This window comes from Manis pentadactyla, chromosome 8, assembly GCF_030020395.1.
Source record: "Manis pentadactyla isolate mManPen7 chromosome 8, mManPen7.hap1, whole genome shotgun sequence".
In the NCBI taxonomy this organism is placed as follows: Eukaryota; Metazoa; Chordata; class Mammalia; order Pholidota; family Manidae; genus Manis; species Manis pentadactyla.
Window position 1 is genome coordinate 110,612,066 of NC_080026.1, and position 24,198 is coordinate 110,636,263.

The 24,198-nt window shown below is 35.5% G+C and overlaps 1 protein-coding gene and 1 pseudogene across 2 annotated transcripts; both read left to right on the forward strand.

Annotated features, from left to right (window-relative positions):
• Window positions 1-21: 21 nt before the first annotated feature.
• On the forward strand, window positions 22-23,533 carry CUTC (cutC copper transporter). Of its 2 annotated transcripts, XM_036898455.2 has the most exons (9): window positions 22-228; window positions 2,804-2,875; window positions 5,771-5,830; window positions 9,299-9,508; window positions 10,149-10,184; window positions 14,432-14,565; window positions 20,407-20,434; window positions 22,138-22,243; window positions 23,026-23,533. In XM_036898455.2, exons 1-9 carry the CDS (start codon window positions 168-170, stop codon window positions 23,138-23,140), a joined length of 822 nt encoding a protein of 273 aa, XP_036754350.1. In that variant the 5' UTR covers window positions 22-167; the 3' UTR covers window positions 23,141-23,533. The 2 variants fall into 2 exon arrangements, with proteins under 2 accessions (XP_036754350.1, XP_057362193.1); XM_057506210.1 differs by lacking the exon at window positions 10,149-10,184.
• Window positions 11,288-14,425, forward strand: LOC130684517 (tigger transposable element-derived protein 1-like; annotated as a pseudogene).
• Window positions 23,534-24,198: the final 665 nt, after the last annotated feature.

Sequence of the window (24,198 nt, forward strand, 5' to 3'; positions counted from 1 at the left end):
CTGCGCCTGCGCGGAGCGATTCGGCTTTCGCGGGGACTGCTGGGGCGTGGACGTCGGGTACGTGCAGGGGCGCGCGCAGTCCTGTGGACGCGCTTCGTTGGTTGCGCGCGCCAGTACCCTAACTCTGAGGAGAAACTGAAGACGCTCGGGGGAGGAACGTGCCCAGCATGAAGAGGCAGGGGGCCCCCTTGGAGCGGAAACGTGCGCGGATACCGTCCGGGAAGACCGGTGCGGAAAAGGGGCAGGGAGCGGGCTGTCGGCAGATTTAGCTCTCGGGGCGGGCCTGTGGGCGTGCAGGCCGGCGGATTAACCGCGATTTCCCTTGGAGTGCTTTCCCCAGCTCCTCACATTGCCCCGCGCTGCACGCTCTGTCATTCCGGCTTTAAACGTGTGGAAACCGAGGGCCTGAGCGGGGGCTTGTAGCGGGAGTGGCTCGGCTCTGCAGCCAGATGTGTGGGTACGAATCCCGCTGCCGCCACGTCCCATCGCCCCCCTCGTAGTCAAGTTGGTTAACTTCTCTCAGCTTCAGGTTCCCAGTCTCTCCACGAGCATACAAGTACCCCTACATTTCCTCGCTGTGGTAGTTAGATGTGGAGCGCTGAGCTCAGTGCCTAACCTGTGGTAACCGCTTAATAACCTGTAGTTGCTACGGCGAGGGTGAGGATTGTCCCCAAAGCTACACAAGTGGCAGAGCTTGTGGTTGCCGAAAGTCCCAAGTTCTGCAGCACCAGGGTAGGATGACATAGCAGGTGCTTAGGGTATTTGGCAAACCCTCCTTCGTGAACTCTTAGTTCCTCCAAACTGTTATGGAAAACCATGTGACTGAAACTTCTTGTCACAGAAGTCAAATCACAAAACAATGAGGACGTTCTTAAGAAAAGAGAGGAATAATTTATTAATTTGCAGCAAATGAGGGAGTGGTGGGCTTAAAGAACCACAGTTCCAGGAAGCACAAGCAGTTAGGGCTTTTAAAGGGAGATTGGGGTGGGGCAGTAGGCTGTGGTGTCCATGACCACAGACGCACAAAGTAGACACTTGCAAGGATCTGAGCAAACATTCTCTCGCCCATTCAATTGCTTTTTTTTTCTTACCAGTTCCTCGGTACCCTGGGACAGGATGTCTTGGGTTTCTGCATTATCTCTGACCCTAAAACTTAGAAAATAGGTAGAACAAAAAGAAACTGCCACCTTTTAATAGTTATAAGGTTTTGGGGGCTACTTAACTTCATTTTCTAGTTAATGTGAGTGTTGAATTTTAAACCCAGTAATTTAATAGTTTTCCTCTGTTATAAACCATCCCTTCTCAAACTTGTTGATCTCAGGACCTTTTACTCTCCTAAAAATTCTTGAAAATCTCCAAGACCTTCTATTTATATAGGTTCAATCTATCAATATTGACTATTGGAAATGAAAACAAATTTTAAAAGCATGTATTAACTAGAAAATAACCATAATAAACCCATTACGTGTTAACACAACATGTTTTATGAAAAATAACTATATTCCTTAACAAACAAAACAGAAGTGTGCCAAAGTTTTCTATTTTTGCAAATCTCTTTACTGTTGGGATTAGTGGAATACCTGGATTTTCTTCCCTGCTTCTGCATTCAACCTGACGTGTCTGGTAGCTCTAGAAACACTTCTCTAGAAAGCCCTCATGTGAAAGAATGACAGTGAAAAAGGCAAATAAGTCTTAGTATTATTATGAAAGTAAGTTTGACTGTACTGACTCTAAATAGTTCTTAGAGGCCTATTTGTTTAAAAATTCTATGCTTACAGAAAAAGCTAAAAGCTTTGTTTTCATCAGACTTTTTAGTGTAAATACAAGGGTTTTATGAATGTGTAATTATTCAGTCATTAGTAAACTTTTGTGTGACTGTTGTATACCAGGGTAGAAACTGTGCTTGCTTTGGGTGATAATAAAGATTTCTCACATACAGACTTTACTTAGGAAGATTAGGTTAAGTAAGAGTGATGAGACACCTGTGTACATATATAGTAATGAGATAGAAAGTAATCAGTGTTTTAAAGAGATACAATAAGCATTTTAAAGAGGAATGTATAATTTATATGAGTTCAAAAGAGGGAAATACAATTTCCTACTTTGGGAGCAAAGAAATATGGAAATGGGATTTGACATGAGCCTTGGAAGATTTTAGTGTTCATAAATGGAGCTGGAAGGACTTTGTGGACTGAGGAGATGGCATAAGTAAGTGCAGAGATGGGGTTGGGAGGAACTAGAGGCATATAGAGGAAATAATATGTAGTTCATTAATTATAACTAACACTTTTTGTACACTTAGTGGGTACTATCCACTTTACATGGATTATTTAATACTCTCTACTTGGAAGTAGGTATTAAAACCTACCCTGGTTTATAGAAAACTTAGGTTAAGTAACTTATCTAGGATCACACAAATAAGTACTGGGGCCAGGATTTGAAGTCCCTCCCAGTTCTTAAACATATATCCCTTATAAAGAAATTTAAACATATCTTCAGGTATTGAGAAGCACTGAAAGACTCTGACCTGAAATATGATGAGGTCTGTGTTTGAGGAAGATTAATTTGGCATTCAGTGTATATTTTCCTCAGTATAATTTCTTTTATATATGTCTGTGTATTTATTTCACAGAGACATTAATTTTATAATTAATAGTGTATTCCATTCATAGGCCCTAGTGTACTTATATACCTGCCTATTACTGGACATTGGATTTTGGCAGCAAAATGTAAAATAGTTGTGGTAGATTGATCTGGATGGATAGTACCATCATTAAATTACGTTGTTCTCCATGTATTTTAGGAGCAGCAAATGGATTTCTCATGGAAGTGTGTGTTGATTCAGTAGAGTCAGCTGTAAATGCAGAAAGAGGAGGTAAGAGAAATTAGAGAATGAATGACAGTTGGCAGTCTTTTTAAGAGTCTGAAAATGATTCCTGTGAACTGATGTTGTGAGCCCTGGTGATGTAAGGACCTAGTAATATTCTTGAAAACAACCAACCAACTAGAAAACATACTGGAAAATTATCAACTTTTATTTTTACTCCTCCAGTAGGTCACATTTTGAGTCAAATGTCCACAATAGTGTTTATTCCCCAACTTAATTTTTAATTAACTTTAGTCTAGATTTAATTTTTTTTAAACCATTGATTTTAAAGATGATATTAGAGATTTGTTGCCATTTTCATCATCAGGACTTTTATCATTACCTTTTGTGTATGAACATTATCTATTTTTACTTCACAATATATCTTTTGCACTTAACCTGCTTTGATAGGAAGCATAGAAATTTCCATCAACACAGGATCAGAAAATTTTTAAACTTATTATAGAAAATTCCAAACATATACAAAAGAGTAGATACCATAATGAATCCCCATGTACCCATCACTCAGCTTGAACCATTTTCAGCGCACGATCAGTCTTTCATCTATATGGGGGTCAGGTTGTGGTGGTGGGGGTGACAAGTGACGAGCGGTGGTTAGTCAGGAAACTTTTGCAAAGAGCAGCATGGTAATATATTTTTGGCTTTGCTGATTATATTTGGTCTTTGTCAAATATTCTCCTTTGTTTTTTAAAATTATCTTTTGAAAATGTAAAAACCATTCTTAATTGGCAATAAAAATAAAGTTCTTATTGATACATGTGACAAGTTAGATGAATCTTTTGAAACATTATTCTAAGTGGAACAAAACTAATTATAAAATACCACATATTGTGTGATTCCACTGATGTCACATGTCCAGATAAGGCAAATTTTGGAGACTGAAAAGTAGATTAGTGGTTGCCTAGGGCTAAAGGGAATGGCAGAAGGGGAGGTGGCTGCTAAAGGGTGTGAGGTTTCTTTCTGGGGTGATGAAAATGTTCTAAAATTGATTGTGGTTATGGTAGCAAAACTCTGTGAGTATGCTGAAAAGTGCTGAATTGTATACTTTAAACGGGTGAATTGTATGGTATGTGAGTTATATATTAGTAAGGATGTCATTTTTTTAAAAACACGCAAAAATATTTTTAACTGGCAGTCCTTAACAAAAAGAAAGCTGTGGGCCTTTGGCCTGCAGCCATAGTTCTTTATTATTACACCCCTGATCTAATAATCTTACCTTTCTTCCCTCAACCCCAGATTTTAAAACAAATCCCATACATGATGTCATTTCATCCTTAAATATTTCTGTGTATATCTGTAAAAGAGAAGGACTCTTTAAAAAAAGCTAACAAAAACAGTATCACTTATATCTTAAAAAAATAATTTCTGTCATCAAAAATATTCAAGTAGTTTTCAGGTTTCTACAATTGGCTTATACAGTTTTGTTTTATAGTTCTTTGAATCAAGACCCAAACATTTCATTGGTTTGATATATCTTTTAAGTCTGTTTCAGTCTGTAAGTTTTCCCTTTTTTCTTTCTGTAATTCTTTCCTTTAGTTTGTTAAAGAAACTGTGATTTTCATCTTTTAGAGTATTCCACATTCTCAATTTTACTGATTGTATATTTACTTTATATACATATGTCACTTTATATGTTCCCTTGACCCTTATGTTTCCTGTAAAGTTGTACTTAACCCAAAGGCTTAATCATATTCAAATTTGAGTTTTTGGCATATCTACTTTATAGATAACATAATCCCTGTTGCATTAAATCAGGAGTCTGTAACATCTTAGGTTTTCTATTTTTGTGACATTAAGATTGATCAGTGGAGTCACATATTGTCAGCCTTATCCTAGGCTTTCCACCTAATAATTTTAGCAGTGTGTATTTTAAAACTTATTACAGAAAATTCCAAACATATACAAAAGAGTAGATGCCATAATGAATCCCCATGTATCCATCACTCAGCTTGAGCCATTTTCAGTGCACGGTCAGTCTTTCATATATATGGGGGGCAGGTTGTGGTGGGGGTGCAGCAAGTGACGAGAGGTGGCTTTACAAAATGGTACTATATTTTTAATTAGCATTTATTTTTCTAACATTTATTTTTTATTAGCAGACTACTTCCATAAGGAAGAAATTTCCCTCATCAACTGGTTTTACTTAAGTCCAGTTAGTACAAGAAAGGCAGAATAAATGCTTGCTTCTTTTCCCTTTACGGATCTTTGGTATAATGACCTTGTTCTCTATCCTCCAGTGAGTTGTTTTATCATCAATCTAGGTTTAGACATATTTGATGTGTTTTAATCCATTTTAGTTATTCTTCTTATTGATGCTGAAAATATCCCAACTGTGGCTGGTAAGAGCTTTCTCAAGCTGGCTCCTGACAAGACCCCATAGTCTGATAGTTCTTTGCTTTCAGCATTCTCTCATTCTTGAAATTATCTTGATTTAAGCTACTTAAAAGTAACTTGTGCTTTTTTAAAGCTTAAAATAATAAAGACTCTCAGGAAAAAAATTGATTACTTTCTTATCAACAAATTCAGTGTTCCACTATTATGGTCAATCCAGAAACTTCTTTATTCTAAGTCACTTCTTTATACATGAAAAGGCAATATTGTATTACAAAATTTTAAGAGATCTAGCTTAATTTGAGTTTTCTCTTAAATTTGACTATCAGTAAAACATTGTGGGTTGCAAAATAAAATTGGGATTTAAATAGTTTTTTTATAATTTACTTTCTCTCAGTTTCAAGAGTTTTTGCTTTATATTTGGAGAAAATGTGAAGTTTACTGTTAATATGAGTTTATTTTAGACAATAATTTTTGAGCAATTTTTAAATATTTTTCTTAATTTTTAATTTAAAAAAATTTGTTATGCTGAGCAATGCTTTTTTATTAAAGGTGCTGGTCGGATTGAATTATGTTCTGGTTTACTGGAAGGAGGAACCACACCTAGCATGGGTAAGTGTCCATTTTTCAGATTTTCTCACAGGAGTTTATTGAGCCTAGAGACAATTGATAATCTGTTTTACTGGGATCCTTTACTAATGTTACTAACATGTTAACTAGCTATGGATAGCATATCCATTTGAAATGCCTATGACTGTAAACAAACCTGTGTCAGTAAATCAAAGATGTGATCAAATAAATTTTTTTTCCTCCTACATCAGGAAGTTGCAAGAGAAGTAGTTGCTGTTAATATTGGTTCAGTTGCTCTACAGTAATATAAAGGACTAGGATTTTTTTTATCTTTCCCTTCTGACATCCTCAGCATATTGACTTTTGCATTTATTTCTTCCATCCTGGTTTTTGAACTGTTGTCATACAGTTTACTACTACATAAGTTAAAAACTCCACACTACATTATTACTATTTTTTGTTTTAAAGAGTCAATTATCTTTTATTAAGAGTTTGAAATAATAAGAAAACAATCATATTTACCTAGGTGTAATTCCATTTCTAGTGCTCTTCATTCCTGTGTGCAGATCAGTACTTCCATCTGGCTTCATTTGTCTTCTGCCTGAATTCTTTCAGCTTTTTTTTTTTTGTAGTGCAATGTGCTAGTGATGAATTCTTTCAGGTTTGTATGTTTGAAAACATCTTTCCCCATTTTTAAAAGATATTTTTGCTGGATGTAGAATTCTAGTTTGACATTTTTTTCTTTCAATACTTTAGAGATTTTTATCCACTGTCTTTTTGCTTGTATTGTTTCTGTCAAGAAATCTATTATCCATAACTTTGTTCTTTTCTATGTAATGTCTCTTTTCTCTGGTTGCTTTTAATAATTTCTTCTTTATTCCTTCTTGGTTTGCAGCAATTTGATTATGATGTACCTGAGGGTAGTTTTCTTCATGTTTCTTGGAACTGTGCATTTATACTTTTCATCACATTTGGAAAATTTTCAGCATTGAATGTCTTCCACTTTCTTCTTTAGAGACTTCAGTTACATTTATATTCAGCTGCTTAAAGTTCCACAACTCACTGATAAACTGCTATTTTTTAAAAATCTTTTTGTCTTGTCTTTTGTCTCACATAGATCCTATTGCAATATTTTCAAGTTTACTATCTTTTTCCTGTAATGTCTAATCTGCTGTTAATCCTGCCTGGTGTATCTTTCATCCCATACATTTTTTCACATCTAGAAATTTGAGTCTGTTGTTATATCTCATATGTTGCTTCTGAACTCTTTTGAACATGTGGAATAAAGTTATAGTAGCTGTTTTAATGACTTGGCTGCTAATTAAAACATCTGTAAGTTCTAGGTTGGTTTTGCTTGATTGATTTATTACCTCATGATGTGTCTTATTTTCCTGCCTACTAATTTTTCATTGAATACAAGACTTTGTTGGGTACTGGATATTTTTGTATTCCTGTAAATATTCTTGAGCAGTTAGGTTACTTGGAAACAGTTTGTTCCTTTGTGGCTTGCTTTTAAAATTTGTTAGGCAGTTCTGGAACAGTAGTCAGTCTAGAGCTAATTATTCCCCTCTACTGAGGCAAGACCCTTTGTGTACTCTGCCTCACACCCCATGAATCTTGAAGTTTTCCTGTCTGCCTGTTGGGGACAGGCATTATTCCTGACCAGTATTAATGATATGTACTATTTCTTCTAATCTTTTTCAGTGGATCCTTCCCTGCCTTTGTATAGTTTCCTTGCATGTATGCACTGATTAGTGCTCAACTGAATATTAGAGGGGGATTCTCTGCAAATCTTCAGAGTTTTCTTTCTCTTCTCCCTGGTACTGTCTCCTGTGAACTGTTAGCCACTTGTCTTCTCTGGACTCTCAGCTTTGTCTCCTCAACTCAGAGAATGCTCTGGGCTCCCTCTGGGTGCCCCCTCCTTAAACTGTGTGGTCTAGAAAACTCTCAAGATAGTAATCTGGGTCAATTATAGTGCTCACCTTGTTTGTTTTTCATCTTTCAGGCATCATTGTCCTTTGTTGTTTGACATCCAGTCTTGCAAACCATTGTCTCATACATACTATCTATCTTTTGGTTATTATAGGTGGGAGGGTAATCCAGTCTTTGTTCAAAAGCAGAAGTCCCTATATGAATTTCTGACTCCTATATGTTATTCTGAGGTTGATGATAGCATTTTTCAGTATAAAAGGTTTATATATTCAAAAGCCCTTTGGAATCTTCTCATTAAAAGAGGGCATCCCCTGGCCATTCCATGAAATTCCTAGAATATATATGTAAATTTGAGTGCCATCTGTTTTTTGTAATAGCAATCGTGCCTCATTGCTTGGTGTTAGGCATATTACTATTTCATAGGAAATTGGGTTATTTTAGCAAGGAAAAAGAAGTAAATTCATACTGGTTAAATAAACACTAGTGGTGCCTACCAAAAATCTTATACAGATGGTCCCCAACTTAATGATGGTTCAACTTATGATTTTTCAATGGTGCAAAAGCGAAACACATTCAGTAGAAACCATACTTCAGATTTTGAATTTGATCTTTTCCTGAGCTAGCAATATAAGGTACAATACTTTCTTGTGGTGCTGGGCAGTGGCAATGAGCTGCAGCTCCCCGTAAGCCACGTATTCACTAGGTTAAATAACCGATATATGTATAAGCATTCTGTACCCATATAACAATTCTGTTTTTCACTTTCAGTATAGTACTCAATAATTACATGAGATATTCAGACCATTTGTCCAACTATAGCCTAAATGTTAGTGTTCAGAGCACATTTACAGTAGGTGAGGTTAAAGCTATGATGTTCAGGTTAGGTGTATTAAATGAATTTTTGACTTAGGATGTTTTCAACTCACAATGGGTTTAATGGGATGTAACCCCATTGTAAGTCAAGGAAGATCTGTACTATTGAGGGTTTCTGAACTAGCCACGGATTTCATCAAATATTTGGGTACTTTAATTCATCAATCTCTGCATAAAATCACAATTAAGTAGAATTTTGCTCCCTTTTGTATATCTCTTTCAGAAAAAGGCTTTGCCAAATTTTTTTGTCTATTAAAGGGTCATAAACTTTACAACTACATAACCATCTCTATAGTAGGTTATAAATAGAGCTGTAATCAGTTAGAAAGGAGAAACTGGGTCTTACAGAATACACTGGCAGAACTTTGAGCCTGGTAGTTATTACACTTTCAAATGTCACATACCAGTAAAAGGATTCTTGTCAAGTCAACTGACAAGTGCTTTTAAAATACAGTAACTTCCTTCTTGTCCTAAGTTGCTCTTTTTTACCCTTGATTTTCTTATTACTTACCTTCTGCTATATACACAATTTTCTTACCACTGTTCTCCTTCCCTTTAGATCCACTTTTCTCTAGTTTTCTCAGTCAACTCTTCCTGTAGAAGTGATACACAAGAGCATATGTAGAGGACCTGTAGTATTTAATTGATTTCCTTGAGCTTTTAGCTCACATTTGAATTTAATTAGTCTGCACTCTGTTCTTTCAGGTGTCCTTCAAGTAGTGAAACAATATGTCCAGATCCCAGTTTTTGTGATGATTCGGCCACGTGGAGGTGATTTTTTATATTCAGATCGTGAAGTTGAGGTGATGAAGGCTGACATTCGTCTTGCCAAGCTTTATGGTGCTGATGGTTTGGTATTTGGGGCATTGACTGAAGATGGACACATTGACAAAGAGCTATGCATGTCTCTTGTGGGTAAGAATTTGTATCTGAGACCAAAAAGCCTCTAAGGATGATTGCATTTAATAATTCTGATACAGAAAAATGTGACCACAAAACTGATTTTTCAGTCATATCTGCAGGAACTTACAGTAACCTGTTTTAAACAGTAGTTATTTAGGTGTTTTGGCAGAGGGTACATGCGGCATAGCCCTCCTGACTTTCCTCACTTGCTATGGATCAGGTTCTGGTACTGTTCCTGTAGGACTTAAGGGAAGTTTACCTTGATTTCTTTAATGACTGCACCAAAACTTCAAAAGCTATTGCATTTGGTGAGGATGGGGAGAAGTGGAGAGGACAGAAGCAAACTACCTACATTACTAGGCAAAGTATTTCTTGAAGATTATCAGATGTAAATAGACGTAATGTTGCCCTTGCATTGCCAGATCATATAATTTGTACTTGTTTTCCTTAGGAGTGGATGACCATTAAAAAAAAATATGTAAAGTGGAAACATAGGACTCTGAACTTGGAAAGTTGCCATTTTATTATTTTAATTCACTGTTCTCACTTCTTAGGAAGGGAAAACATTAAAAAAATAACGTGGAGAATTCTTTGTATAATAATCACTGATGATCTCCTCACTCATATTATTATTTGACTTTTTTTTAAATAGCTATTTGCCGTCCTCTGCCAGTCACTTTCCACCGAGGTGAGTCCTTTCCATTTTAGAAGTTCTATTAAATGGTGTCAGGTCTCTAATTTCACCAATGCCTTTTTATGGAACACAATACTATAGTGTTAAAGTCTTACCAGTTGGTTTCTTATACTGATACTGGGACTAACAGTTGTAAATTTTGAGATTCACAGTTTCTAGAAAATTTGAAGCTTAGTTATGAATAGTTGTTAAAAGTAGGTGGTGGTGAAAAAAAAAAAGTAGATGGTGGTGGTAGTGGTAATGGTGGGAAATAATCGAGGGAGAAAGTAAGCATTGCCTACAAGTGCATGTCCTTTTTACAGCATTCCAAGCAGGAATCCTGAGATTGATTTTTATTGGATTGCCTTAGGTCATGTGCAGCCCCCAAAGGAATATATCATTGTGGCCAGTGAAATTGAAATGTACTGCCCAGCTTAAGCCAGACAAGATTGTTCCTGGAACTAGGGGTTAGATCAGCAGATGAATGTAAGATTCATGGACAGTCTTAGGTATCTGAAGAAGAATTGGATAATATTTGGAAGGAGGAAAAAAGAAATAGATGCTGCCTAGGCAATGGATAGATGTTCACTATAGTTATTGATAGCTTGTCTACATTAGAATGATTTTTTAAAAGTGATAATTTCATATAAAAAACTATCTATAAATCCAGTTATATAATTTCCGTACACTTTTGCCAACCTTTGGTAAAATGGAGGGACAAGTGTCAGTTTCTCTTGCAGATGGCACTCAATTGCCCATGAAAAGTCTTCAATTTTTTATTATTTGATATATTTGAGAAATTGTTGAATGTTTTTCTGTTCTTTTGATTAAGCATTTAAAGATTAGGATGAGAGTGGACAGCACCATTTACATCTATTTATAGAAATTAGATATTAAGTATTTGTTATTCTTGTTTCTTTTTAAAATGGATAATACCAACAGAAAACTGTTTTCTTGTTAGCTACTTTGCAATGCTTCTCATAAACTAGCAATAATGAAAAGATGTTAAAGTGCTTAAAAGTCAGCACCTTAAGGCTAACTATAAAAAAGATTTTAAATATGAAAAGCAATTTAAATTGTCAACATTTATCTGTAAAATATATAGTTTAAAATTTGACATGCTAAATAAAAAGGTAAATCCATCAATAGATTTTTCTGTTCATAAACTAAGAAAATCATTTAAATTTTGTTCTTTTCCCTCAATAAGTTAAACAAAAAATACTTTCATGTTTTAAAATTTTTACATTCTCCTGGTTTCGACATTTTTTTCACTCATGTTTAATGAGATAGTATGATAGTGTAATTATTGGTGAGAAGGTACTGCCACCAAAAAAAGAAAGTCCTCTGTGGTAGATTTTAAATGTCTACATGTACTAAAGGGTAAAAGGAAGGGGTTTAGCAGCTAATCCACTGTAGATTAGAATTTCCACGAAACACACCCATGTATGACAGTGAACTTAATCAATAAATGTTGGCTTTATTGTGGCTGCTCTACCAAACAGCCATTCGCCCATCTTTCTCCCTCTCCTCAGACTTCCCTCTTAGCCGAGACATAACAATATTGAAATTAGACCAGTTAGTAATCCTGCAGTGGCCTCTGAGTGTCCAAATGGAAGGAAGAGTCCCATTTCTCTTACTTTAAATCAAAAGCTAGAAATGATTCAGCTTAATGAAGAAGGCATGTCCAAAGCCAAGATAGGTCAAAAGCTAGGCTTCTTTCACTGAACAGTTAGCCAGATTGTGCATGCACAGGAAAAATTCTTGAAGGGAATTACAAGTGCTACTCCAGTGAACACATAAATGATAAAACAAAACAGCCTTATTGCTGATATGAAGAAAGTTTTAGTGGTCTGGATAGAAGATCAAACCAGCCACAACATTCCCTTAAACCAAAGCCTATCCAAAACAAGGCTCTAACTCTCTTCAATTCTGTGAAGACTGAGAGTGGTGAGGAAGCTGCAGAGGAAAAGTGTGAAGCTAACAGGTTGGTTCATGAGGTTTCAGGAAAGAAGCTGTCTCCTTAACATAGAAATGCAAGGTGAAGCAGCAAGTGCTGATGTAGGAGCTGCAGCAAGTTATCCAGAAGATCTAGCTTAGATAATAAAAGTGGCTACGCTAAACAGCAGGTTTTCCATGTAGATGAAATGGCCTTCTATTGGAAGAAGATGCCGTCTAGAACTTTGATAGCTAGAGAAGAGAAGTCAATGCCTGGCCTCAAACTTCAAAGGACAGGCTAACTCTCTTGTTAGGGGATAATGCAGCTGATGACTTTTAAGTTGAAGCCAATGCTCATTTATCATTCAAAAAATCTTAGGGCCCTTAAGAATTATGCTAAGCCTACTCCTCCTGTGCTCTATAAATTAAACAACAAAGCCTGGATGAGAGCATATCTATTTATGATATAGTTTACTGAATATTTTAAGCCTGCTGTTGAAACCTACTGAAAGATTACTTTCAAAATATTACTGCTAATTAACAATGCACTAGGTCACCCAAGAGCTGTGATAGGGATGTACAATGAGATTATGTTTTCATGCCTGCTAACACAACATTCATTCTCTAGCCCATGGATCAAGGAGTCATTTCAACTTTCAAGTCTTATTATTTAGGATATACATTCTGTAAGGGTATTCCAGGCATGAATAGTGATTCATCTGATGGATCTGGGTAAGTTCATTGAAAACCCTTCTGGAAAGGATTCAATATGCAAGATATCATTAAGAGCATTCATGATTCATGGGAAGACACCAAAATATCAACATTAATAGGATTTTGGAAAAAGTTGATTCTAACCCTCATGTATGACTTTGAGGTGTTTGAGACTGCAGTGAAGGAAGTAATTGTGTATGTGATGGAAACAGCAAGAGAACTAGAATTAGAAGTGGAGCCTGAAGATGTGACTGAATTGCTGCAACCACATGATAAAACTTTAATGGATGAAGAGCTGCTTCTTATGGATATTTCTTGCGAAGGAATCTACTGTGCATGAAGATGCTGTGAAGATTGTTGAAGTGACAAAAGATTCAGAATACTACATAAACTGAGTTGATAAAGCAGTGATAAGGTTTGAGAGGACTGGTTCCAATATTGAAGGGAGTTCTACTGTGGGTAATAGGCTATCAGACAGCATCACATGCTACGAGAAATTGTGAAAGGAAGTCAATAGATGCAACAAACTTCACTGTCTTCTTTTAAGAAATTGCCAGTCACCCCATCCTTCATCAGTCACCATCCTGATCAGTCAGCAGCCATGAACATCAGAGTAAGACCCTTTATCAGCAAAAAGATCACAGCTCACTGAAAGCTCAGATAATGGTTAGCATTTTTTTAGCAATAAAGTATTTTTTAATTAAGTTACATACATTATTTTTAAGACAATGTTATTGCCCACTTAACAGACTACAGTATGAAGTATGCTCTTTTATATGCACTGGGAAATAAAAACATTCATTTGACTTGTCCTATTGCAATATTCCTGGAACTGAACTCGCAGTTTCTTGAGGTATGCCTGAAGCTTTTCTCTTTGAGGTTCCTGGTGCTACTTTCCTCTCTGAAGAGGAGAGAAGTCTCTTAGAAAGGGATGGCATTAAAACTTGTAGTCTGTTGTAAACAATTGTCCTTGTGCTGTGAGCCTTCAGTATGTGGGATAAGTGGATTAGTACAAAATACTAATAATGAGAATGCCTTTTTCGGAACTGGTGAGTGTAATGTTTCATTCTACTTGTCTGGTTTGTCTAAAGCCTTAGAGCAGAGTTTCCCGAATCCTAGTCACTTATTTATCATATTTACAATTTTGCCATATCTGTGTATAATCTGCAAATTTATTTAATAATTTTCTTTAAATAAAATATAAAGTGAATTTACTTTAAATATAAATTTTTGTAACTAATGAAAAATAGAAATGTTTCACTTCTTACCTCCATTTAAGTAAATACATTTATTCAGATGTGTATCATCAAAATGATCACCCTTACTACCAGTGGTGTATGGACTGTGGTGTGCTAGTAAACTGGCTCTTGGGGAAAAAAGAGCACAGATTTGTGGTATTTATTGATTTCTGTTGTTTAAATACTCCCACCTTGACTGATTTCAAGCTGCCAGTGGACAACAACCATGCTTGCAAAATTCGTAAATATTTAACAATGGCTTGAACAAGCCAGTACAAGCTAGGTGCAGCCAACCACTGTATATAGTCTACATTTTGGAACACACTGTATTAGAGGATATCTGGTAAACATTTTAATCACTTTTATTTATTTCAGCCTTTGACATGGTTCATGATCCAGTGGCAGCTCTGGAGACCCTTTCCACCTTGGGATTTGAGCGAGTGTTGACCAGTGGATGTGACTGTTCGGCACTAGAAGGGCTACCCCTGATAAAGCGACTCATAGATCAGGTACACAGAATTTCTTTCCTTTCTTCCTAAGACTGTTGTGGTTACTCCTGATATTCTGTTGTTCAGCTAAGTTACAAAACTCAGTATTACTTTGTGGTTACCCTGTAGGAAAAAGCAAGCAGGAATTCTTACTGCTTTTGCATGAGTAGTTTCAGTAATCAAGGCTCTTAAGATCAAATTATAGACAGTGTCTAAGGATCTGATCTAACTTAGATAAACACAGTAAATTTTACCTTTTCTCTGCCATCAGGGTTACATAGTTTTAAGCCACATCTTCTCACACTCAGCCTTTGTATATTCAGGGAATTCCATATAAAATTCGAGATAATTATCATTTGGAGGTAAACTCTAAATCTGTATGTAATTGTATTCTTTCATTTCTCCCTGTCTGTCAAGATAGGAGGTAATATATTTTTCTCTTGTATGAATTCCCCTGGTGAGTTAGCATCATTTGTAGAGCAGTCAAAAGGTGGCATTATAATTGTAGTATGTCTGTGTTTTTCTGACCAGTCCAGAGGCATTCTAAATTATTGAATATGGACTTTGAGTTGAGAGAGTTCTGGATTTGAGACTCAGGAGTGATACTTACTGGCTATGTAATGTTAAGTAGATTACTAACCTTTAAGCCTCTGTTTCTGTGTGTGAAATTGAGATAAGTTCAATACCTCCTTTACAGGGTTGCTTTGATAATTGGTAGAGATATGTATGAGCTTTAGCATAGTTCTTGACATGTAATAGATCTTTAGCTTCCCTACTACTATTATTATTATTTAGTGTTCCTGTTGAGACCTCTGATTATGTTCACTTTTCTACAGCTATGAAAATAATTGTCAGAAATTTCACCTAATGATCTGTTGTGATTGCTAGTCTGGAACTTACTGATTTTACAAATATTTATTAAGTATATATTAGGTGAAGGGCATTTTTACTATGGTGGTGACCAAGGTGTGTGTGTGTGTGTGTGTGTGTGTGTGTGTGTGTGTGTGTACGTACATGTAGTCACTGCCCTTAAAATCTAGCGCACAACAGGCACTTTTAATAAAGCAGGCAATTTTAATAGACTGCTGTTTAAAAAAAGGTACAGTGGGGGCATTTTGAAGAGGAATTAACTCCAGATTGGGGGGATAGGGGTTGGCAGTATTTAGCTTCCCAGAAGAGACACCCACACTACAGTGTCTTACTCATTTGAAGGATGATTAGGAGTTATCATCCTTCAAAAGGGGGAGGGGAAGTAGGGAGGGTAGGTGAATATTTCATGCAGAATGCATCATATATGCAAAAGCTTGGAAATAAAAGTGAGCATAACTTACTACGAGCTTGAAGAATGTCCAGAATATGGATGTGAAAGGAAGAATGCATCCAGAGTCTTGAAAACTATTTAAGAGTACATACTTTATTCTGGGTGCAGTGGGGAAGCCTGAAGTGTTTTTAAAGAGAAGAGAAGGTGAATTAGGTTTCCATCTTAAAATTGTTACTTACTGTGGAGTAAAGAATAAGGTGGATATAGTTGCCACAGTCATGTATTGCATTTCAAAATCTGTGCATGTGTTTGTACGAGTGAGGGTGTGATTTGTAGGTTTAATCAGGTTGGCAGAAAGAGCTGGGTTAAATATTCTCATACACTAAGTTTATTTTTTTTTTATAAAATGAAAATTGCATATGTGTATTTTGATATTCATATACATAGTCAAGCTAATTAACATACCCATCTCCTCATATAGTACCTTTTGTGTGCACGCGTGTGTGTGTGTGTGTGTGTGTGTGTATGATGAAAATACCTGAAATCTACTCTCAGCAAATATCCAATATTCAGTACGTTATTAACTATAGTCATGTTCTACACTAGATCTCCTGATTCATTCATCCTACATAATGGTAATTTTGTACTCTTTACCCAGTATCTCCCCATTTTCTCCTCTTCAGGCCTAGTAACAATGTTCTACTCTTGCTTCCATGTATTCAGCTTTTTTTAGATTCCAAATGTAAATGAGATCATGCTACTTTTACTTATTGAAGCAGTTACCAGCAGTATGATATAGTGGTAAGAGCATCGGCTTTGGGATTAGAAAAGCCTGTGTTTAACTCCTGGCTTTCATTTATTAACAGTGACCCTGGGCAAATTACTTACCATCCTAAATTTCAGTTCCCTCATCGACAAAGTGAGTGTCATAATATAACACCCACTGCCTTAAATAGTTGTGGATTACTTCAGGTAATAGCACCAAATCTGATACTTGTAAATGTTTTATATTGTTAAATGACTTTGACAGCCTTAGGTAAGCATATAGTTCTAAATAATCTTCCAAGGAGGGCTCCCCCCCCCGCTAAAAAAAAAAAGTGATAACATTTATCTCTTTAAAAATATGTTTTGGAAAGCTTTTACTTGAAAGAAACAGTTAAATATAACTTTTTCATTTCAGCTTTCTAGGTAGTAAATATTTTGTTTTATGGATGCTGTAGTTTAAGACATTTGAGAATGTTAATGGCCTTGTTCCACTTATTTCTCTAACAGTTATTCTATGAAATTAATATTCTATGAAAGGAAAGAACCCCCTTCTTCATTCTACTCTCTTATTACCTTGTTTTATTTGTTTTTTTCATCATACTGCTACTGAATTTTTTCCATATAAATATACCTATCTGTTGTCTGTCTTCCTTGGACATGTAAGCCCCATGAGAGTGGGAACTTTCTCTTATTCATCATGTCAGAAAGGAAAAATTTTTCTCGGCCCTCTTAAGTTTTAGTGTTTGAGGGCATAAAAATTAAACTGACATAAGACAGATGAGTGAGTGAAAAAAACATTTTAATTACATATGTGTGTATTGGAGTTCACAAAGAAATGTCTCAAAGAGGTGCTTAGAATTTGGGGATAATATGCTGTCAATAGGTGAAGAGGAGGTGGGGGAGGCATTTAGGAATTTAGAAGAGGAAGGAGAAAGGGCATTTAGTGGGGGGAAATGACTTTTTGGAAAGGTAAGTGGACCCTCAGGAAAACAGATGGGAAATACAGTGGTTTTACGATTTGTCTGTTTGGGGGTCATGCTAATGAGTTGCTCCCAGGGAAGGGATTTATGACAATTGAGTCTTTTTTAATTCTTTTGGGAGACTCTGCTTTTAGGCAGATGAGGAATTCCAGGAATTCAGATGACTTCAGCTCAAAATAGTTTTTATGCCACCGTGGCATATTATGGACCCCTTCAACCACAGTATTCCCCGTACCTAGAACCGTGCCTGCTAACATGGTAGGCACTTAAATATTTGTTTATTCTTTTTTGGTAGCTTTGGAGCAACCTTTGACAATTTTGTTGTCAGGTAATCCAATCTGGGGTGATATCCCTGCATTCTAGGTGAAACCTCAACCCTGGAAAGGGTTCTTAACTCTGATTGGGAAAGAATTCACGAGCAGGTCAAGCAGGTACAAGCAAAGAGTAGTTTAGTAAAGCAAAGTACACACTCAAGGAGGGAGTGTGAGCATGGTCCAGAGGTAAGCAGCACAGTGGGATTTGAGCTGGGTGGTCTTATGGCTAAAGTTTAAGTAGGGGGTGGACTCTTCACTAGGATAAGTGGGGTTTCCTTAGAATAGGGAGGAGATGCCTGGGAAACAGGATGATGCCTTTTTGTCCTTAGATGGTCTGCCTCAGAACTGTCACATGCCAAGGAGTGTGATTTTTAGTATGCTAATGAGCATATAATGTATTTGGAGGTGAAGTCTCAGTGTTGGAACCAGTCAGATTTGGCAGGTCTGTTATCTGTTACCTCCTCACATCCCTGGAGAACAGTTTATTTAGAATGTAAAAAAGCATCTCACCAAATGTAAACACTGGCCAAAGTCCCCAATCCCCTCCCTGCTCATGTCTTGCTGTCCACCTACTATATAACAAAATGACAAAATTCAGCTATCATGAAAAATTATGTGCCTTTTCAGTGACAAATATGACAGAAGTTGGAGTTTGAGATCACTTTTTGATTACTGAGACCCTGTTACTTAAATAGTTGGAGATTCTGATATTGCTCAGTTTAGAGCGTAATTTGTTGTTGACTCATGTTCTGTAAGAGAAATTATTTTTTTATACCTTGATATTGTAATATGTAACTAAACCAATATTGTACAATCTATCACTTTTTCTGTGACCACTGTTTCCAAGTGATATATCAGTCTGTTTCTCTCTTTGCACCAGCATATCATTTCTTACCCTTATTTTCTTTTAACTAAAAAATTTGGAACACTTTCCAAAAGATGGCTTCTACGATATATCCAGGTCTTTGGAGCTTCTTTAGAGTTTGTTGCTATTACAGAAAGATCCTCAACAGACAATCACGTTGAATGCTTACTTTACTTTACACTGCTAGTTACTAAGAGCTCATTTAAGTGTCCATAACTTGTCTTAGAAGTGAGGAGGATTGTTTCCCTGCCTACTTAGGGGCATCATCTCTTTTCTCTTCCCCATGTTACTACCTTCTCTTTTCACTGCCTTTATGCTATCATAGCTTTTAGACTTTCTGCTTTTCTTCCTTTCTTTGCATTTGTTATTTCAGTGTTAGCATACTTTTACTTTGTCCCCATCTTTGGGTTTCTCTTCTATCCTCTTCTATCTTCTTTTTTCTTTACCTTTTTGCCCTTCTTCTCACTTTGGATACCTCTCTTTCTCTTCTCCCATTTTCTCCTCCCCACACTAAATCAATCTTTCTATTTTCTAACTTGTCCTAACTGGACGTGTTGTAGAACTTAGTATTTTCAACATTCTATTTAGTGAATGCATTAATTGATTGTTTCTTTTTTTTTTTTCCTATGGTGAAAGAAGCTAAGTTGTATGTGGTTCTCGACTGAATTTTTTCTGTGATTCAGTACTACTCAATAGAAAAAAATAGTGTACCCAATCCTGAGTGCATTCATAGACTGGACAGTTGAGGCAAATGACAAGAAATTGTGTTGGGTAGCCACACTGGCTGGTCCAGTTTTAAAGATTCACCTTAAGGAACCCATGAGAAAAAAGTCAATTTATGTACAGTTTAAGTGATTTTATTCTGCAACTTAGTGAGCTTGATGTAAATGTAGATTTTATTCTGTCATTGTTACCTACCTGCTGTTAGTAGTTCCACTTAGTTTGCACTTATAATGGGATGATTTCCTTTTGACTTTCAGTGATACTGAGTATATCACCAAAACTTATTTAAGAAATGTGATGACAGGTTGAATAACAGCAAGGCAATTTCAATACCTATCTTTCAAAATTATCAAGAATCAATTCATATAGTCTAGTTTTATTACTCAAAACCCAGCTAAATGGGCCTATAGTTTTGTTTAATTGGTATAATAAACTAGGGGATTTAGCTGAGGATTCAGGATTGAAATAGATTGTTTTGTTTGTTTTTTAGTAATTTACAATTATTCTATGCTCTTTGTTTTCTGCTAAAATCTTATTTAATTCAACTACTTCCCTTCCATTGCATACCAAGAACTCAGAATTAGTGTTAATTTTCGGTAATGGCTTTTCTTAAGGTGATGTGATTATTCAGTATTTATATTGTGTTCTCCTATTCTTTGTGTTCATCACAGTCCAACTCTTCAAAGCAATGCAATGAAATAACCTTTCTGGATAGAAAGAGTTACTCTGCCGAACATCTTATTTATCCAAGATCCTAAAGAAATAGAGAAGATCTATTAAAAATTTAAAATGAAATTATTTTTTTAAAATTTTAATTGAATTATTAAAAATCTGTTAGACACTAGTAGTCATTTTTTAAATTTAATATACTCTGGCTCATGTTTCTGTTCTCACTGCCTTATTTCATTTAAGAGAAAGACATTTAAAATTTACTTGTTTTTTTTCTTTTTTCAGGCAAAAGGCAGGATTGTGGTAATGCCAGGTATTTAATTATCTATCCATTTGTTAGTCTAACACTGAACTGTAGTGAAGGAAGAACAAAGGAGGCAGGACAATATAGGATAAATTATTGATATATGGTATTTGGACAGAAGAATATATAATTTGATTAAAATGTTTAGGATTTGGAGATATGTGCTGAATTTAAAACTTAAAAGAGGAGAACATTCTAGCAGGAATTTGCTCAGAGAGTGGCAGATAAGGAAGTAAATTGGGATTGGGGTTTCTACATGTTTGCTCTCCCATAGTATAGAATTTTGTGAATATGGATGTCCATCTCTGGTGAGGCACACCAAGTTTGATGTCCCTATACTGTGTTAGGTTCAAAATACCTTAATTGTTAAGAAGGTATAAACAAACATTTAGGTAACATCCCTGGATTAATATTAATAATATTCTCTCAGTTACTGAAAATCTCTGATTTCAGAATTCTTCCTTTGAGCCAGAACAATTGGATCATATGCTCCTGATAATAACCATAAGATCAACTAGGTATATAATGGCTCATTAGAGATGAAAAGTTTTTAAAGGATTAGATAAGGTGATCTAGAATCAGAGTGAGATAAATATAAAGACAATCTTAACTTTTTCTTACTGTTAAATTTCTCAAACATATAAAAAAGTAGAAAAGTGCATAATGGATACTCATATATTGATTCCCCAGTTTTAATATTTTGCCACATATGTCTCATCTATTTTTATCCTGAGGTATTATAGTTAAAGGCATCATTACATTTTATCTTTATGCATATCTAAAAGAAGTCTGTGTTCTTTCTACTTCCTAGGGCTTAGTGATATTACTCTACCAGTAAGAAAAAATATAAAGTTAATGTCTGAAAGTATGTAAAGTTAGTTCAGCAACTTGAATAGCTTGAGATACAAAGTACATATTTTATCAGTCATTGAAACATTTTATTTACTACATTTTTTATATTAGGAGAAAAGGACATAGAGATGAATAAACTAATTTTATATTTTAATCTGGTATCACTTTAGAATATAATTCTTTATAAATAGATATTTGAGTGTTCATCAGAACAATTGAGTCATTATAAAGTACTTGGTTGTGTAGTTTTAATAAAAAATAATCAGATTCTTCTGTGAAATGAAACAAAAAGTTGATATTATAATGCATAAACTGTATAATACCTTGCATTATTGCCATTTCCACCAGTTAAGTTAGTGTGGTCTTCAAATCTTGGGCCAGAGAGAGAACTTGTCTCTGATAGACACATCTCTGAGGCCATGCTTTTGTAGCTTCATCCTCAAGCCTGTCCTTACCTTTCTTTTTAATTTGATTTTGCTTTAATTTAGAGGGAGTAGGGATAGAACACTCACATGATTTTTCTTGCCCTAGAGTAATCATTTTAGATCTAAAGTCAGTAAGCGGTAGCATTGTTATAAACCAACGATATATAAGATTCCATAATATAGGTTCTATGGCATTATCAGTTGTTCTCCAGAGTCCATATTCTATGTCTTTTGTCATTCTTTTCTGATCTCATTCTAGTTTAGTAAAGAGAGAGTAATTCTTGAGTCAATGAGAAATTTCAGTATGGGAATTCCAAGTAGGGTGGGCAGTCATTATTGTTCATTAAGTTTTATGCAAAATTCTTGTATTATTTTTTTCTTGTATTATGTATTACCTTGTGTTACATAAAATTCTATGTGTTGTTTTCCCAACAGGGGGTGGTATAACAGATAGAAATCTACAAAGGATTCTTGAGGGTTCAGGTGCTACAGAATTCCACTGTTCTGCTCGGTCTGCTAGAGATTCAGGAATGAAATTCCGGTAAAAATGTGTTCCTTGACCCATAAAAGAAAGGATGAGATTAATTTTTGCTTCCCCAAATGGGAAAACCTTATTTGGTTAATGAATGGAATGTTGTAATTAGAACATAAATATTGCATAAATCTTTCAACTGCAAAGTGGTTCTTATCATGCTTTAAATAAACAGGCTTTTCTGAACATAGGTGAATCTTTATCCTTAAGTCACTGCTGAACTTAGACCATTTAATAATGAACTTTAATTCAGCAGCTAAGCTTCAAATGAGTCAGATATGTGTATGTGTCCATTTACCTGTAATTTCCTTTAACAAAGTAAGTAACTATGGTGTAAAGATAAGAGTCATAGTCATTTTTATCCCTCCTACTTTTAATACGTAGTCGGTCTTCCCTTACCTTTGCTCCCTATTTTCAGTTATTTTGAAATCATGCCACCATTAAGGGATTCAAACCATTCAGTATTTATTTTTTATTTTTTATACTTGAGAGGACTTCTGTAATTTAACAGTTAGTAGTTGATTATTTATAAATTGGAGGAAATGACAAGTAAAAGAAGCAAGAGCCTTAGAACTTAAATTTATAGACATAAATCAAATACATTATTTGGTAGATTTGGTTACTAGATGTTTCAAGTAATTAATAAATACAAATTATAAAATATAGTAGACCAAGATCCTTGACTTACCCTTGTTCTTGAGCCATGAAATAACTTATAAAATGAAGTGCCAGTAGGAGGGCTCCTTAAACAACCTGTATAATTATCTGTTCCTTTATTATTTCTATTGCAGAAATTCCTCCGTTGCCATGGGAGCATCTCTTTCTAGCTCAGAGTATTCTCTAAAGGTAACAGATGTGACCCAAGTAAGGACTTTGAGTGCTATTGCAAAGAATATTCTGGTTTAGCCAGTCCTCTCTGAGAGACATGAGTATCACAGGATATCCATGGTAGAAGAATAGTCTACAATTCTCTGTGACACAGCTCTAATCTTCTGCTCTGGCCAGGATAGTCACAGCCTTTAAGTCTCACGTGGCCATGGAGAATGTTTCCACGAAGAAAAAGAACTTGAACAGAGCTACAGTCATTTCCTTTGCTTAATTTTGTCAACTGTCTCCATCATCATGGTCCAATCTGATCTATGCTTCTTCCACAGACAAGAGGTTTAGTCTGTTTTCAGTGGAATTAATTGATGAACTGGGAGAATTCGACTGTAAGCTATGAGTTGAGAATGTGACTTCAGGGTCAATTCAGCAGTATTTTGCTTTTTCATCTATAAAATAAAAATTTCCATTTCAGTATGGCAGAGTCTCTTATTCTGAATACAATCTGTAGCCACATGTAAAGGGGAAGATTTTATTTTGTTTTTTTCCTTCACTTTCTTTTTTTTAGTTTATTATGTTGCCCTGGGCTAGATGCTAAAGATACAGAGTAAAAATTAGCTAGATGCAGCATAAAAATTCCCAGACTTGGAAAGCAGGATGTAAAAGTCCCCAGACTTTTAGAGGCAAAAGTGATGTCTGGTGTTCACCAGGTTACTTCTACCTTTGTTCCCAGATAAAGAAGTGGCTTAACCGGAAGGGTCATCTTAATTTACAAAGACCTGTAGTAAGAATTGGGGAGATTAGGGAAGTTTATCAAAATAGCTATTTCTTTCAACCAAGGCCACAGATAGAGTGGATTTTAGTGATGAAAGTGTTTTCCGATGAGCAGATCACTAGCTTTATATTTCATATAGCTATTTCACATTTATTTTCATATTTATATTCTCATTTTCAAATTTATAATCTCATTTTATACTAACAACATACTGGTAATAGAACTGTTGTTTCTTTTTTAGGAGAGTAACTGAAGCATAATATAAAGAGCTTGCCTTTGGTCATAAAGCTATTTGTAGCCTCTGTGAATCGTATGCACAGATCTGGGTACTAGTGAATGTATATAGCAAGAGCTTTGCCTTTATTTA